An 18,893-nucleotide genomic window follows, 5' to 3' on the forward strand; every position below is an offset into this window, starting at 1 on the left:
GGGCGGCGTCTTCCTTTCTTGTCTTTTTTTCCTTTCTTCTTTCCATTTTCTCGTGCTTTTTTTCCGTTCCTGTATACCCCGCCACGTCATTGACGCTCACAGATATTTTCATCGGGACCCGACGAGAAAGGAAGAATAATCGGAGACACGGTTTTCCTTTCGTCTGGGAGAGACGAATTCGAATTTGATTTACAACCAGCCGTCCTCTCTCTCCGTGATTATCGTTCCAGCATCGTTAATGCTTGTGAATGAGAACGATCGAACCCTCCTACTCACGTGTCAAGTATATTCCGTAAAAATAGAAAGCGGATATTTATGCGTTTATAACTGGCAATGATCTGCGAGGAGAAATAAAATAGTCGTTTCAAGAAACCTTCTATTGGAGTTCACAATTAAAGGATCTTCGGGCTGAATAAAAATTGCATCAGTTGCAGAAATACAGAAATTTATTTTCATGACTTCGAGTTTTATTGATTCATTTTTGTTTTAAATACATAAAATCGATAAGCTCCAATTGAAATGTAATTTTCTTTTGCTTTCCTTAAACTCTCTACGATGTGTCGGATCGATACGACCTTAGACTGGTTATTAAGCTTATGTATCTTTTTTAATTACCACTTTACCGATTTTCCTTAGCTTCCTGTATAATAAACTTAAATAGTACATCATATTATATTCACAGTTATTCTTTGACTTACATCATTCACGTAAGTTTACACAAACATCTGCAATGTGATAATAGAATACTATTTAGTTTAATAACAGTAGTAGTTAAATTAATTTACTATTTGTTCACGAGGAAATACGTTTTTTCTAACATATATCCGGAGCTTCTCGCTACTAAAGACACTATCCGTTTATTAATTCAGTCTATTAACCCTTTGCACTCGAAGAAATTTTAACTGCAAATCTGAAATAATTTTTCCGGCTTCTAGTATTTACATTTCATATAACAAAATGCATTCTATGAATATGAAATTGAGTCTCGTGACTCATATAACATTTACGCTTTCAATAATTTTTTAAATCTAAGCTTTGGCGATATTTATAAAAATAATTTTGAAACGCGTTACAACAATTTTAATGGCGCTGCAGAGTCGCCACTCGAGTGCAAACAGTTTAGAAAATGAGAGTCCGCCATACGATGCAATAATGTCTGACGTTTTAAAGCGTGTTAGTCCCTGCTTCCCGGAGGACCTTGGCAATCGAATTTGTCAAATTCGACAAACTTTGATACTCGAAGTTAAAGTTGTTAATTAAACCCGAGATTAAACTTCACAGAACTTCCGTAGAGCTTCTGCGAAAGTTTAACTATTTAGGGGAAAAAGTTGCTTGGTTCAGCTTGAGGAACATCACCCGTACACATTTTACGTGTGAATCAGGAGCGAGTAGAGTGAAACGAAAGGGAGAATAAAGAATGCGAAATATTGATCTTGCAAGCCGCGATCCTTATTAACAATAAATTCTCGTTGACAACACAGTGATCGATGAAACGCCCGCACTATTTGATACACGATTCTCCAGATAGTCTACGCGAATGAAATCCGGCGCGTCGCTGTTTTGCTTTAATCTCGCGGCGCAGCCTTTAATGAAGACACGTAGGATTAAATATTTTCATTGAAATTTGATTGGATCCCAATGGCGGGTTCCGTCACGTACGCGTCGACGAAAAGCCCTCGCGTCCCTGCCATGGTGAATATTACGCGCGACAATTGTTTTGTCCGTGTGGTTTATGCGAGGGCGTGGACGATTTGTGCAGGATTTACCATAACAGCGTTGGAAAAACACAGAATATCTGTTCGGAAATGTATCTTTCGGAAAATCTGGTTCCGACGTCGATTCTGTTGGTGACTTTTGGTCCAAGTCAATGGACTCGAAACTTCAAGCATAATACAGGTACCATAAAAAATGGTGGTACTATCGTAGGTATTATTTTAAACTCAGAAAGCATTCCGTGTGTATTGGTTCACCCGAAAAGTTGTTTTCTTTTTTTAAATATCATTTTGTAATAACGTTAAAAAGGTACTTCATTCAGTATTTCGTTAATGAATTTCGAAGCTACCAAAAAATGTCAGGAAGTTGTTCCTTTTTCCTACTTCAAACATTAAAAAATCGTTTTCCATTTTCTCATGGAAGAACAAACAATATATTTATTCTTTACTTATGACCGAAGTGCAATCGCGAAGGCAGAATTTAGATGAAACAGAGTAGTAGTTCCAAGAATTATCGCAAAGAATAATTGTTAATCGATACTTTCAAGGGAGAACGAAATTCAAAAGTGATTATCTCATGAAATCAAGAGGTATTTATTCGCCGAATAAAAATCTTTTAGGATCATTTTGAAAAAAGACATAGATAAAATTGCTTGGGAAGATGCTCAAGCTATTGGGAACGATTAGGCAGCTTTGCAAATTCTATTTTTCGCGGAGTTCATATTTTAATGATTTTCAACCGCGTCGTTCGTCGAAGCAAGCTTCGAGTATTATGTTACACCCTGTATTTCGGGATACTTGTAGCAGCGACAGGACGAGAAGCTGTTCGCCAACGAAATTACTGACGGTTACATCCTTTGGGAAGCCTTTGAATTTAGGGTGCAGCCCGTCGTATGAATAATGCATTGGGAAAGACTGTGACGCGGCTGCCGGTCGCTCGAGCCCCCTGGTAATTACATCGATAATCACGTTAAGATTACATTCACGGCCGTTACACCGCCATTAGTCGGAAATATCTAATTCCTCGTATATCCGAGTAATTGATACCTGGAGGCGATCGACCACTTTGATTTCTCGAACGTCTTGAGATAAAGAAATTGACTGCGTGGTTTTTTAACTATTACAGTGGATCTTGTGACTCGTTGCAGTGTCAAAAATACATTGATTACACGGAGAGAGATAAATAATGGAGGAATTAAATGTTCCTAGGAAACTATTGCAATTTTATTTTCCGTGTCATTAATAGATAACGAATTTTTAGGCGAGATAATAGTTGTTTGTATAAATAACATACGCCAGCTACACCGACATTTCTCTCTTCGTATAATTATTTTATCAAATTAAAAATAACGCAACAGTATTTTTAAATTCCGCAAATGTTTCACTATTTTCTATTCGATCAGTTTATCAAAATTCTAGTCTACCAATAGCCAACAACACCATTTATTCGAATTTCCATTTTTATGGACAAGTTTCGACAGAGTGTAATTTTTATAGATGAAGCCTAACTAGAACTATATTGTACCGAATTCGTCATGCTATTGCTTTTTAAAAATATACTAGACTTGTACATTTGAAGAAAAAAATACGATCTAGTTTTTAATCATTAGGCCATTTAGCAACGTCTTTATTAATTTCATTACTATACATATGTCTAAAAATAGAGTGTTAAGTGCAAAATGAAGAAAGATGTTACATATCGGTCAATGAAAATTGAACATCACAGTTGTGGAAATGAGCCCCATGTTCGATTTCCGGGGTGTTCTTCAATCGAAACGATCCATCTTGATGAGAAATGAGGAGCCGTTTGGTTTTGCGTTTTCGTGCCGGCGACTTCTGGCGTTCAGAAGAAACTTTTTCCATTACGGATCCATAATCTTGGACTTCATTACTTCGGAAAGCGCGGCACTCAGCTCCGGGGAACTTTAACGTCGAATTCTGGCCGAATAGAAACAGGAAATGCGTTGCTACGAATATCGATTCGTTGTGTGCGGTAACTTCCGCCTCGGAGCGTTTAAGGAGCTAGATTAATTACTTTGTGCGATCATTCGTTACTCGCGATGCGCCGGAAAATAAACTTGTGAAACAGAAACACCAACGAAACCATAAAAACTTTTAACAATTTTGCATTTGGATCCGCGATGCAATTATCCGCGATCGAATATCTTCTATCTTTTTGACATTTGCCATTTGATCTGTGGTTGCTTCTTTTAAAATAAATGTTACAGTTGGACAACGGTTACGGATATATAGATTGTCCGATTATTTTTCTAACTTCGAATATGGTTTAATAAAAGTGGAAAATATAATAAAATCAATGATTTAATGGACATAGTACAATGTTAAACTATGCAAACACACCAAAATCAATACATTTCTTTCGAACTACAGTATCTCAATTTTATATGATTTATTGCTTTTTTGCATATGTTGTTAAGCTCATACAACACTTACATTTTGAACGATATTTTCAATATAATAGAATTTACAACGGAATAGAGAGCTAAGGATTAAACTCATTCCTAAATAAAACCGATTAACCCTACAACCAACATCGACCACCAGAAATAATTATCCACGGACGAACTTATCAATTATCTATCCTCTTCTACGACATCACTATGATACTTTTCCGTGCTGGTGTTGAACAACAACATACTGGTACTCAAATCAAAATATTCACGAGCGAAAAATCCAATTAAATTTCTATGAATTACAGATCTAGAGGTCGATTCAAAAATCACTTGATGCGCTGAGGATGCGCCGTGATTTCTGCAACGGTGGGCTTGCCTGCGCCGTTGTGTGGGTGTCATCGACCTGGCTACTACTGTCTTTGTCGTCATCGGTCACAGCAGGTACGTTCGTTTCTTGTTTCTCCTTTTTTCTCATATTTTTTGTTTCGTTCATCATTCCACGTCTCCTCCCCTCATCCTGTTATTTTATTTCTGGACGGGGCTCCCCGTTTTCGTCTCGTCGTACCGCGCCGCGGCTCGCCCGCCCGTAATGATTGGCCCCGAATTATTGAAAGAGCGGCCATTAGCAAACAATGGAGCTCTCCCGCGCGGCAGCGTTCACGTTTGCCGACCGGCAAAAGAGAAAAAGGAAAGCGGGGCTTTCTCGAAACAGGCGTGCATCTGCATATAATGCGACGACGCCGCGTACGTGATCGGTTTTCGGAAATCATCCTGCGAACAGATTCGTCCTTGATGCCGCAGAAATCACAATCGTGCATGGGGACCTCTACCAAGCCTAAGTTCCTCCATCAAGCCGTTTCTTGCACACTTCCCTAACGATTCACCGGCGAATAAGTTCCCGTGCTCAAATTGATTGAGCTGATTTTTTGCATTTCTTTTGACGTGGAAAGATGTAATACAACCGGTTTGTATACTTCTACTAAGAATAACTTTTTCTTAACCCTTAACGGCGGATATCTGAATTTATGACAACTACTTTTGAAAGTGTCCTGTTCATAAAATGAATATGATATTACTTTTTGCACGGACCTTGAATGTAATAAGTATTGCACATGTTGGGGAATAGAAGGGATTTCATAGAGAGGTGAAGGTATTCGATATAATAACTTATAGATCTATTTATGATATAAACGCAAAAGGCAATAATATTTACAGTCGAGTCAAACTCTATTTATTCAATATTTTTTATAGTAATTTCGCTATGCAAGCCACAATGTTTATGTAAAGTAAGGAGACTCGATGCTGCCGAAACTGCACCGAAAAGTAATGTTTCATAAGATAATCAGGCCAATTTGATGGTCGGCTGAGAACGCTCCCCTTCGTAAATGATCGAGCAGCTCGCAGCGTGATATTTATCATTTTAAGTCTCGAAATTTGAGGATGGCTGATATCATCCTCTGTTATTAGACCAATATTTATAAAGGAATGCTAAAATTATCACAATCATCGGAATTGGCCCAATTTGCAGGAGTTAGTCAATTTTTTGTAGCAGACGAGATGTTAGGTGAAGTAATAAATAGCTATAGTACAAAGAGTTTATGGTACCGGTTGGAACAAAGTGGATACAGATTGAAATAATATTATCCTCATTCTCCTATTAACTAAATCCTTTATTAATTAAAAAATAAAACAGAAATTCGATTGAAAGAAACTTTAAGTAGAATGACATTTAAAGGTCAGCCTCTGAAAGACCTAATCTCTTGCGACGCTCCTTAAACATTCCTAATCTCGCACGTTTTTTCCATTAATTTTCCTAATAAAATAAAACTCGACATGCAATGAATGAAACGTAAACTCGTAAACAGCCGTGTCTGGCATAAAGCAATATTCGAAACCCGGCTCGCGATTCATTTCAAACAGAACGTTGATAATTCCTCGTAGCAGTGTCATGTCTTCATTTTAAAATGCAGGCATCACATCAACACGTTGTCGCCTACACTTTGATGTAAATATGATAAATCATTGCCAAGTAATTTCGTGGGTATTAAATTATCTACGCCGTGCTTGCTGTCAAATGTAGACCGACGAATCAAACTTTTCCTGAACGCAACGCCTAGCTTGTCCTAATGTTATCGCGAAATCTTATTGGCTATCGACATGAACGTCCTAATAATTCGCGTGGCATCTTTTCACAGCTGAAATGTTCACACGGCCGTTTTCAGACCGGTCAGATCGTCGGCCATGTAATATTTAAACAGCAAATACTCGAGAAATGGGAATACTCGGATATCGGCTGGCAGAAGCGACGTTCAGTTAATAATCACTCGATCGTAGCGAGCATTAAATCATCCTGAATTCAGCAGGTGAATCGCGGAATGAGGCAGTAGGGGGAGGACGACATCGATGCGGACGAGACAGTGCAGCGTCTCTAATCAATGAGTTAATTATTTGTCGGGGAGATTATACCGCGGGCAACCACGTCCTGCCTCAGGATAAATCACGTACTTAACGAGACGTTAATTACGAGGTTAAATTGCTAGCCGTGGATGCTCCGTCGGGTTAATCAATTCCCGGTGGCGTTACGCCGGGACACGGGTCCTTTCTGCGAATATTAGAGACCATTCGCATTGATTGCCAATAATCGAACTGCAGGCTATTATGCGAGTTCGAATTATTGCGCTGGATGAAAAAGTACGCCGGATGTAACATGTCGCGCAAGTATTTACGTGGAACTGAATCGAAAATCTGGGTCAAAATAATGCTGCGACGATCATTTGCAACGATTGCGACTACGGAAGTTCATTTATTAGACGGTCTTCATTATACAAGCCCTGGAAAAAGTATTCGAACATTACAATTTAAAACGCAATAACTTCTTGTAGACTAGCCTAAACTACTTAAATTTTTTAGAGACCTTAAAGAAACTAGTTAATTAGACAGTGATTAAAAATTTGTCTTTTTTAATTACGATTACTTGGAATGACAAAAAAAGTTTTAAAAACTCACGTTTTTAGGATTTCGCGAGTTTTTTTACTTTATTTGTCGTTCCAACCAATTTTCCCAACATCTCAAAAAGTACAAATCATTTGGTCCAATTTAAAAAAGAATTATTTCGCTTTAAACGTCGCAAAATTTCATCAAAATCAATGGGATTTCCTTGTGAGAGACGTATAAATAATTTTCAATCGTCACCGTCCAAAGCTTACGAGCTTTTTCTTATTTTAAAAATACAAATCATCGCAGCAGCAGCAGCAGCAGCTATAAAATGGGATCGCTTAAATTCGAGGATATATCTGTAGGAAGCAAAAAATCGTATGAAATATTGCCTCAACGAGGCCGTAAATTAGCTGCGTTTCTAAAAATCTGATATTCGTTGCTCGAGGTTTATCTACGGTCCACGGATGTTCACGAGGATCTCCGGTTACCTGGACCGTAACACGAGAGCCAGGGTAACAGAAAAGAATGCTATGCTTCATAGAAGAATTTATGAAAATAACGGTGCAATGAATATCACGAGAATTTTGCTGTGAGCGTAATTTTTCGGTTAGCATGTTTCATGCGACTCGTGGCTGCGAGCGAGCAAGCGAGCGCGCGAAATCTATGGTCTACTTGCGTTTCCACTGTTTCGTAACCGGGCACGGCGTTGAAAAATAATTACGCGGAAACGAGGAACGAAATCATCGATCAGATTTAATGAAAGCGAGCCCGACCATCGGATACATCCTTATCGGAACTCACCTATTCGTATTCAATGAGTCGCGAAAGTATTTGGACGCTTTCGAACGAAACACTTGTTGTTCAATAAATGCGAGTCAACTTTCGCTTCAACAAAACACATCAGCATCCCAATTACGCGTATTAAATTCATTTATGGATAGAAATCGACTAAGTAGGTAATTTGTAGATCGAAATAGAACAGCTAGAAATACATAATTTATAATATAAAATACAGCGCATCAGAATGCGTAGCATATCGGAGAATCAGCTGATTCTATGTGAAAAAATAAGAAATTTTGATATAATATTTTTTTATCCGAGTCTCTGTTTTCGAGAAAATCGATTTTAAAGTTTGTTCATCTTTGTAAAGAATTTAGTTGTCGTCAATTCTTGTGTATATTATACAATGTAATTACAATATAATTACGTTATAGTATAATTACCATATAATCATGGTATAGTATAACTACTGTATAATTATAGCATACTTATACTATAATTATAGCATAATAATAGATATAATACGATTTATTTATAAGCATTATTTGTATTGTTTTCCGTAGATTAAAACGAAAAGAAATCTTCTCCAAAACTTCGATTTGTCTGAAAATAATTTTGTTTGCCAACCCTGACTTGCCCACGTTTACGAGCCTTAACAGATTCAACTGTCATTTTTCGATTTTTGGTACGCATTGTTTCAATTTAGCTCGACTGTAATATCAGTTACACAACAAAAGCGATACTTCGTGTGCGAATAATGGACGCGACGATCTATTGTTTCGGTTGTTTTCCGTAGTCAGCCGCTTTTTCATCGATCCGTTAACGAATTAAACTGAATTAATTGAAATTAAATTGGATGCAGGTAATTGAATTTAAATCAATCAATAGCAGACTACACAACCGCTCATAACAGTTAGGAGATTAAAAACATAAAAACAATTGTGCTTTGTTTACATTTCGAAAAGCTATGTTTGTGATTTAATAAACGAAACTTGCATTTGTACATTTCAAAATGAAATAAACTAAGTAAATAAGTAATGAAATATACGTATAGATGAAATTAGAATTTATCGTCTCAAAATGGCTGTTATTGTAGTTGTTACGAACGCCTTGAAGTTCTCTGGGTAGCTTAAGTTTTTCACAGATTTTATTTTCCAGCGGTCGAATATAATCGTGACTCACTGTATGCCGTAACAGGGAAACTCGCACGAATTAACGCGAAATTGCTATAATAGAGCGAGAAAACGGGGTGGGGGTGGGGTGGGGGCGTCGAACTGGAAATTCGGGTAATCGGATGTGTCGGTAGTTTCGCCGAACTTTTATGAAATCGTTAATGGCGTGCGAGAACACGGTGCGCACACAAAGTCAAAGTAAAAAGTCAATTGGCACGTAGCGCATGATTGCTCGAAAATTCACTACGAAAATTTTGTTCCCTCTATTTGCGTGCGCTTCCCTTGCAACACTGACCGTTGCGATCACTATGCTGTAAATTCAATCGACAACTTCAAATTATGTATATCAAGATCGTGTTACAAGTTCCGTTCCAGCGTTCTCGACTCGAATTTATCTACATTGCACAGGAAATTAGATTATTCGTTAGATCGAAACGTTCGAATCGATGAAAATTATATAATTGACTAGAAAGTGTTACACTCTTCTCTATAACATGAAACATGGTGTATATACCGTGAAGAAATAATAGATATCCTTTTTTGTGAAACTTCGAATACATTTTATTGGTTTATTTCTTAGAATTGTGAATAATGGGCACGATCGAATATTTTTAGAAAGAGACAGCGACAATGTCATGACAGAATAAGTCACATGGATCTGTAAATATGTTTTCCATTTCGCTGTGACGGATCGACTTCTCTCATTCCATTTTCCAGTAGCTCATTCAATACGTGCGTCATATTTACGAGCTTCACGAGGTCGCTCAATCGCTCGTAAAATTTACGAGCACACTTGACCTCATTCGAACGAGGACATCCGATTTTCTTTCGACTCATTGTCAATCACCACCTTCAATTTTTCGACGAGAACCTGCACTCTTTGCGACTATCTCCGGATAGCCGCGGTTTCATTTCAGTAACTAATGAATACGACATACATAGAAACGATACATGAGTGAAAGATACTAATGGCGTGAAAATGAAAGCGTGAGACAAAAGCAAATAATAATAAAACGATACATCTCGAGATATCTAAAATTATTCCTAGATATTATTAGAAAATTTACTTTGGTGATTTCAATGTAATCTCTCTCGAGTTCGCGGTACTATTGTGTCTGTCTCGTAACGACCTTTTCCACTAACAAATCACATGTGCGGGGTGTATTCACGACCACCATAGCGAAATTCTACACTTCTGGATCGGTGGTAATCCGCTAAATAATGGTTCCCAAAATTGCCCTTGATCCTGAAAATCAAGGTCAAGGTTTAAATATTTTTATTGCAACGTATGGTACCCGTCGAAAGAAACAAAAATGTCTGAAAGGAACCATCAACCTCGAGTCAATCCTTAAGACAAAAAACGGTGTTGAAAACAACACAAAAAAGATATATAGATTGTCTCCAAAATTATAGAACAACAGGCCATGAATTTATTGTACATGCAAAATTAAGTTGAAAAATAAAAATAAAATATTTTCTTTTAAGGCTACGTTTTCGAGAAAAATTAAGTTGAAGAAATAATTACTTCTCATTATATGCTACTATAAGTCACGTAAACTACACGCATCTTTCAACTCGGTTTTTTCAAAAACATAGCCTCGAATAAAAAAAAATGTAACCCTTTCATCGACTTAGTTTTGCTTATAGACTCATTACTCGCTTGGTTACGGGTATAGTACTCGTGACATATAATTTTTATATGGCATTTTTAACAACGTATTTTATGTAAAGTGTTGATTTGAGACCCATTGTTCCTTTCAAACTTCTATTCCCCTCGACGAGTACTATATGTTGCAATAAAAATAAAATTCATGCTTTGATCTTGATTTCCAAAACCTTGATCTTCATGGCCCACTTTTTAACAGATCTTCACTGACCCAGATTTGTAGAATTATACTATGGTTGTCTTGACACATAATTCTTATATATCCTTTACTCTTATCGCATTCCATCGATTTTTCCTACAATATTCCACAACAAGACCACGCATAACTATCTGTTCGTTACATTTCATGTTCATTGCTGCTCGTGGTTAGAAACCAGCTAGATTGTAGACCGTGAACTAGCAAAAAGTCTTCGAGTTTCTCCCATTATTAGACCGCGCATGTTTATGCATTCATAGAATATTCCATGATACTGAACCTATTATTAATACCGTGGAACATCTAGTACAGAAAATTTCTACCTGTTCTTCGTGCCTTGATACCGGCGCCCAAAACGGTGACTCCGCATAAGCACCTCATCAGTCCGACATCCTTTTTGCTCCGAAAAATGATTTTGTATCGAAAAACAATCGTCCAATATCCATTATAAAAATTCTCTGAAAATCAATGTGCAAGCATCGGAGAACCCAGAAATCGAAACGTTCTGTACCAAGTTGATTTAAGGAAAGTTAACATTTAAAGCGCATTAATATAAAATCAACAAGTTCTCCAAATGTGAATTACTTACACAGACTTCTCGGAATACTTCTCGAGGAAGTTTTTCAAGAGTACATCGAAGAATCTTAAAACTTAGTGGTACTCGATCATCGAAGAAAAAGCGATCGATCGAAGGTGCTCAGGGTTAACTGACCTTTCCTTGGGTCGAAGTGCATCGAATTACTCAAAGCGCGTGTAATTCATCTCGTGCTTCTGCTTGTTCTTCTTTCCTTGCGTGTTCTCCTTCTACTCGGAGTTCTTCTTCTCGTTCCATGGTATTCTGCCTATAAGCTAGCAGAGGCCAAATGTCTGAGTCAGGCTCTCGGGCTGGAAACGGTTGGAAACGACTGGAAACATGCTCGCGGCACGTTAGCTAAGTGTAGAATAAGTGTGGCAGTAGGATGCGAGGAACCGTTAGCTCGGCACCGGCTATTTTTATTATTATTGTCGTTGCGCTACACTTTAGCCGTACTCGAGAACGAAAGCGGCCGCTCCGAGAGAGATCGTCCCGCGTCGAACTGACCTATAAAACTGACCCGAGTCGTTCCGTGGTCCATCGAGTTTCCCCAATTCGATCGAACACGAATAAAAACTTGGCTGCGGCGTTTTTATTGCCTCCATAGTTTTCCATGACGTCCTGGATCGTAATTTTCGTGAAAAGTATCTGCCAGCAATTGTTATCGGAGTAGACGATAAAAATATTCAGGTCCGACGATGCTTTCCTCGAGACCCAAATCCACTTAGCTTATCGACCACGATCTCGGCGATATAAAACTTGAACAGGAAGCTCGAGTTTTCATTTGATCGAATTGCAGCTGTAATCGGAGAAAAATGCTAGTTATGAGTCCGCCAATTTGGCATTTTTCACATACACAATAAATATTAGTAATAAATAGTCCGCGGACTTTATACACATATACATATAATTTCAAATTGTCTGGTACCCTCAATGAAAACTTTCAATGAGGCATTCATTATTCCAACTCCAATTTCATGACATTAATCCGTTAAAACGTCCACGTAATAATCAATGTTTTGAACGGCGAACTTTTTTACAGAGAGATATATTTACTGATCGAGTATGCTTTCGATCGTTTACATTTGTATTTAGAATTTTTTTCAATATATTCTTTAACCATCGGTCGTACTTTGTCGAGTCTGAGTCGCGATAGTGATCTCTAGTAATAGTTAACAATAGAATAAAATCTTGTTCTGTCATCAACATTTATGCATTCAAGTAAGTTTAGGCACAACGGAAATCTAAATTTTCTTTTTCTTCTAAGAAATTATTATAGTTAAAATAAAAATAATGATACGAAAGAGCTTAAAGGACTCCTCCGAGGAACGGTAGTTTTTTATAGACCTTAATGAAGCATGTAGAAATTTGAATCAATTGTCAACAAGTGAATAGTTTAATAACGATATTTATACTCGTAGCTATATAAATCCAAGCGCCGCCATTCAAGTATTGATATTAACTGTAACAAGCGCTAAAAGTGACTACTACGTCATGCTTTTAAAATTTACGAGATCAAATTTACATCGAATTTTTGCAATATTTATATCAATACGGGTCCGAATAAATTGTATTTACTAATTTCCAGTAAAAATATCCTCATAATTTCCGCAATTATAGCATATAAATAACCAAATCAGTCATTTGGTCGACGATAACTAGCATTAACCTCTTAGGCACGGCTGGATTTTGCCCAAATGAAGTTTTTCTTAACTAGATTATCATTTTCCTTAATACATATTGTGTTTGTATAGCTATACACATTCTTATTAGCTATATGTATTCTTTTCTTAGTGTATTATACATGAACACTTTTACTTTAATCGTTTACTTTAACCTTTTAGATACGGCAGGATTTTGCGCAAATAAAGTTTTTCGTAACTAAATTACGATTTTCTCTCAATATATATTTTTTCCGGATATCTATATATAGTACTAATAACATATATTCTTTTCTTAATATATTGTATATACACACTTTCACTTTAATTGTTTGCTTTAATAAATAATAAAACAATTGAGTAAAGCACGAGCCATTCGCGAAAGCCACTATAGTGGCGCGTAGTATCTAAAAGGTTAATAACTAATAATATAATTGAGTAAAGCACGAAATATCCGTGAAAGTCACTATAATGGCGCGTCATACCTAAGAGGTTAATGACGAATATCTAGAGTTAATCGAACCATTCATCGCATTCCAGAGCCAGCTCTAAAGACAGTAGGTCGATGCCCATCCTTCGAGGAGCAGAACGTGTGTCCGGCCAGATCTCCAGCCTGCAAGAATGATTTCCAGTGTCAGGCGTCCGGAGAGCGATGCTGCAAGACAGCGTGCGGTCTCAGATGCGTCGTCGGCGAGCTGACAGGATGCGAGCAGTTGGCACAGGCTGCAGTAAGGAGGTCACGTGCACTTGGCCCACGTGGACCGTCGCAGTTCATTCCTCGTTGTAACAACGAAACCGGCGAGTTTGAAAGAGTGCAATGCGCCCCCCGCGAGAACAGCTGCTGGTGCGTCGATGAAATCGGCGTCGAGTTACCTGGAACAAGAGGATCGTCAAAGGACGTCATCGACTGCGACCATCCTCGTGATTGTCCGGCCCATAGCTGTCGCATGCTGTGTCCGTTGGGCTTCGAGGTAATCGCTTGTTCCAATTTGAAAATAATAAATTCAACATGAATTTTCAAGATGAATTCGACGTGTATCGAGTACATTTAACCTAGGCACTGTCAAGCTCTAAACGCGACTTACGTATTTTGTTTCGTAAGAATGATAAGATTGAATTTATACATATAAATATCTATGGACACCTTTTAATATCTTTTAACTCGAAGCTATTTTAACTCTAAATCAAAAGTTTTCAAAAATATACTGTAGGGTTTATTGTTTGGAAATCCTAAGAAACTCCGTGGTGATATAAATAACGGTGCAATAACTAACGTTGGTTAACAATAACAGTTTATTAACGATAATGTAGAGTACATTCTACGACTACAACAACAACGACAATACTCAACACAACGATGACTACTCTTAATAACGACAACTCAACAACTATATCAACGTCACTATAACAATGCATTACTTTACAAGGCGGCGGTTCTCTTACGACTGCTTCATTGTTGCTCATTCGGTCTCTTTCTTTCCTTATCTCCATCTCACTCGCTCGCGCTCTATCTTTCGACCACGCAACTTCGAGGAACCTAAGCAATGATTTCAGGTTACTCGAAGTCGCCCAAACATTCTGTCAACATCTGTCTCATTCATTCTGTATTTTACGACTCGCACACTCAATCATTCTATCTTTCATACTTGGGAAAAATCTTACTAAAAACTTACTTTCTGCGTTTACTGTATCTTCGAACGAAGAAATTGATCAAAGAGTGTCTAACAGAAATATGGAATTGTAAAAGAAGAAGTCGGATAATAATCATTGTGACCTGTTTAGTAGTTGTAGTGTTAAAAATTAATGGAACTCTGCACACAATCCTGAAGTAGCAAATATTAATGATCCAGATCACATGACTCGGATCAACAGTTTTCAGCGGGGGAATACAATTAACATGCAAACTGTTTGCAGATCGAGCCCCAGTCAGGCTGCCCCAAATGCGAATGCCGTGATCCCTGCCGCGGGATTGCCTGTCCTGGGACCAGCCAGACATGCGAACTGATCGACGTGACGTGTGCCCGTCCACCTTGCCCGCCGATCCCCAGCTGTCGCAAAGCGAAGTCATTGTCGACGATCTGTCCTGCAGGCGAGCCGTTGCAAATAACCGACTCGCCACGGCCGTTCCTCTGCGGCGATTCGCCTGGCAAGCCTACCTGTCCGCCGATGTACAGCTGCCTGGTCGAGCCGAAACAGGAGTACGGAGTCTGTTGTCCATCCAGCATAAATCTAAAGAGACCAGGAACCTGTCCCGTCGAGGAGCCCGCGATCTGTGGCAACTCCTGCCAGCATGATTTAGAATGTCCGGGCCCGCAAAAGTGCTGTAGCAGCGAGCGCTGCGGCGGCGGTGTATGCACGGTTCCTCAGGGTCTCAGCGCCTGCCATCGGGATCGAGTGCTCGCAGAGATGCTCAGCATCTCTGAGCGACAAGGACGAGGATATGTTCCCCAGTGCAGCGATGGTAAGATTGAGAATTGTTGCGGAATGATCTTGAGTGATCACGAAGCATGATTGAGCATCGAAGCTTCTTGCATATGGAAACATTGATTAATAAAAATTAGGATGAGTTAAAGTTTCGATAAGTATTTTGAAAATGCTAGCAGGGCGCACAAGTATTAAATAAAACTGTGCACAATTTTGAAACAAAAACTAACAAAAAGTAATTGTGGAAGCTCATGAAAATGTAACTCTGTGCGAACTAATCAAAAAAGAATGAAAGCTCCTTGTTCTTCGACGAGAGATACGTGTACATTGCTAAATTCTATATTTTAGATGGAGGATATGAGTCAAGACAATGCTCGAGAAACGGTTTAGTCTGTTGGTGCGTGGATAATAATGGCAGGAAGATATCTGGTTCTATGGGACCGGCCGAGAAAGTAGATTGCAAGTCGATAACAAAGGGAAGGTCTCTTCCGGCATCGTGCGTTTCCCAGCAGTGTGCCCAAGTTTGCCAATATGGGTTCAAAACCGACGCTTCCGGGTGTCCTACTTGTGAATGCGACAATCCCTGTGAAGGGTAAGTGCATCGTCGTTCTAATGATTCGGTAGTTTGCTGAATATATTCCATTTTCCCCATTAAAGATTCTATTACATTGAAGATAAACTATAAACCAAACAACTGCATACTTCAAACAAATGATGTTTAATTATTTGTCTATTCTAATATGTCTTCTTCTTTTTTTAGGTTTCCCTGTCCAGAGAAAGAGGAATGCGTGTTGAGCAAAGAAGACGGCTGTCCAGATTTTCTCTGTCCAACAAAACCAGAATGCAAACCTAAGAAAGCCTACAAGAGTCCTTGCGCTTATGGGACCCCATTGATCGACAATGAACGAAATGCAGTCACTTGTTCCGAGAACAATACCTGTCCACAGGGTTACAAGTGCTCTGCTGTACCGGAGGCTGGCCAGTCAGTTTGCTGCATGGCGTTGACGAACTCAACGAAACCGCAGACTAGTATGATAAAATATAACATGTCTGCTACCAAAGTCGCGCGTGACACATTCACTTTGAAACTTGTGTAACTCTGCCTTATCTTATCCAACATTTCGTATAGATTTATATTAATCAATGATTCTAAACTAACTTATATCTCATATACAACGAAGGGTTACACCATTTTCAAAATAGCCATATACATATATACATAGCACTAACTTGTTCAGACGTTTGTCCGAAGTCTATTCAAATTACTGCTTAAAGTATGAAACATGTAAGCAATGTTCAATGAAATTATCGAATTATCATTAATTGCTAAACAGGATATTTATAAAACCTAACCAACTAATAAATCTGATACATTATAATACTATGAGTCATCTGACACCAAGCGAATAACATTCAGCGGAAAACGAAGTTTTATTTGACCACACGAGCATAATCTGTTGTCATAGATTACATACATCCTTTGTACATTTGACGTCTAATAAATGTATAAACTCCGTTACAGTGTGCGAGTACTTGCGAGAATTCAATGATCGCATGGAGGGTACCAGAGAGGACATGTCCTTAGCAATCCAAGCACCTCAATGCGAGAAGGACGGCAGCTACAAGCCTCTGCAGTGCCACAACGACACATGTACCTGCGTGAACGACCATGGAGTGACCTTGAAAACGAGCGTGAATCGCAGTGCCGATTGCAAAGAAATGAAGGATCTCCTGAAACTCTGTGGATCATTGACTTGCGACCTGGTCTGTCCCTATGGGTACGAGGTAGACGCAACTGGATGCGATCAATGTCGTTGTCACGATCCTTGCAACGACGTGACCTGTGCTTCTCACGAGACCTGCACGATGGTAGACGTAAACTGCGGTTTTGGACAGTACTGCCCAGCGGTGCCAGCATGTCTAGCCATGAAACCAGGCCAGTGTCCCTACTTGGTGCCCAGCTCATCCAGCTGTGAGCTACAATGCAGCAATGATCAAGAATGCTCCGCATCGGAAAAGTGTTGCTCAACGGGTTGTGGGACACAGTGCGTGGCTCCTGTAATGGCGACCGCTTGTCAACACGCGCGAGCTGTCGCGGAACATGCTGCCAGAGAGTCCGGTGAACCTGCCAGAAGGATTTACATTCCCAGATGCGACGCTGGCGGAACATTCGAACCGGTTCAGTGTCACAACGGGATGTGTTGGTGCGTGGATGAGGAAGGCAGAGAAGCCGCGGGCACTCGTGTCCTTGAAGGTGTGATACCGAAGTGCAGTACGCCGCTTAGGTGTCCAGAAATCGACTGCAAACTGAACTGTCCTGAAGGATTCGAGTTGGACCCCGACAGCGGATGCCCTACGTGCTCGTGTCGGGATCCTTGTAAAAGCGTGACCTGCAGAGGAGAGAACGAAGCGTGCAGAATGGTGGAGGTGGCTTGCAGCGTGCCACCTTGTCCACCTGTACCGGTGTGTCTGCCGAAGAAAGACAATCCTTGCCCGAACGGCTCTCCACTCTTAGACCAAGACGGTTCTCTAGCTACTTGCGGCCCCCATGGACATCATTGTCCATCAACGCACAAGTGCGAACTTTCTCCGCTGGACGAATACGCTGTCTGTTGTCCGAAGCCTCGGGAGGTCTGCTTCGAGCCGCCCAGGAAAGTGCTCTGCAACCCCGGCATGGGTTTCAACGAGACGGAGAGATGGTATTTCGACCCGGAGCGGAATGAATGTAGGCGAAAGACCGAGTGCACCCTGGGACACAATGACTTCTCCAGTCGGCTAGTCTGCGACACAGTGTGCCCAGTGTTGTCACAGTGCGAGAGGTTGCGTGAGAAAAACTTGAAAACGTCTCAAAGGCTAAAGCAGCCCACATTCCTGCCCAGATGTGACCCAGAGACCGGAATGTGGGAGTCTGTGCAGTGCCTCGAGCATGTTGGCGTCTGCTGGTGTGTCAATAGAAAGGGTCAACCCGTAAAGGGATCCCTTACGAGGGGACCGGAGCCCAAGTGTAACTTTAGGCAAGCGAGGAGAGGAGGCAGAGGGCCAGCGGTACAAGAAATCGACCGTGAAATTCAGGCATTTATGGAGAACGCTTTGATCAACTTGGAAACAGACGAGAAGCAGATCGGGAAGGTGTTGGGTACTAGGTGTCAGGCAATGAAGGACAAAGGCCACGTTCCGGCTATCTGCGACCGCCAGGGAAGATTCGAGCCGACCCAGTGCGCTGGCGATACATGCTGGTGCGTCGATGAGGCAGGCAATCAGCTCATTGGCTCCGAGCCTTTCCTCAAGGGAACCAATATTTGCTGTAAGTCGTACTGTTGCATTCTTCTACAAAGAGAATGTGCTGAGTCATATGAC

The 18,893-nt window shown here is 39.9% G+C and overlaps 1 protein-coding gene across 1 annotated transcript in view; it reads left to right on the plus strand.

Annotated features, from left to right (window-relative positions):
• Positions 1–18,893, plus strand: part of LOC144468988 (thyroglobulin) — a 37,085-nt gene that overhangs the window by 16,367 nt on the left and 1,825 nt on the right. The window contains exons 2-7 of the mRNA XM_078178824.1: positions 4,432–4,567; positions 13,653–14,083; positions 15,027–15,573; positions 15,885–16,128; positions 16,297–16,565; positions 17,059–18,840. Of these exons, the coding sequence (XP_078034950.1) occupies positions 4,471–4,567; positions 13,653–14,083; positions 15,027–15,573; positions 15,885–16,128; positions 16,297–16,565; positions 17,059–18,840 (3,370 nt within the window). The 5' untranslated portion in view covers positions 4,432–4,470. The remainder of the gene's footprint in view (positions 1–4,431; positions 4,568–13,652; positions 14,084–15,026; positions 15,574–15,884; positions 16,129–16,296; positions 16,566–17,058; positions 18,841–18,893) is intronic.

The sequence above is a fragment of the Augochlora pura genome, chromosome 4, assembly GCF_028453695.1.
Source record: "Augochlora pura isolate Apur16 chromosome 4, APUR_v2.2.1, whole genome shotgun sequence".
NCBI classification, from domain to species: domain Eukaryota; kingdom Metazoa; phylum Arthropoda; class Insecta; order Hymenoptera; family Halictidae; genus Augochlora; species Augochlora pura.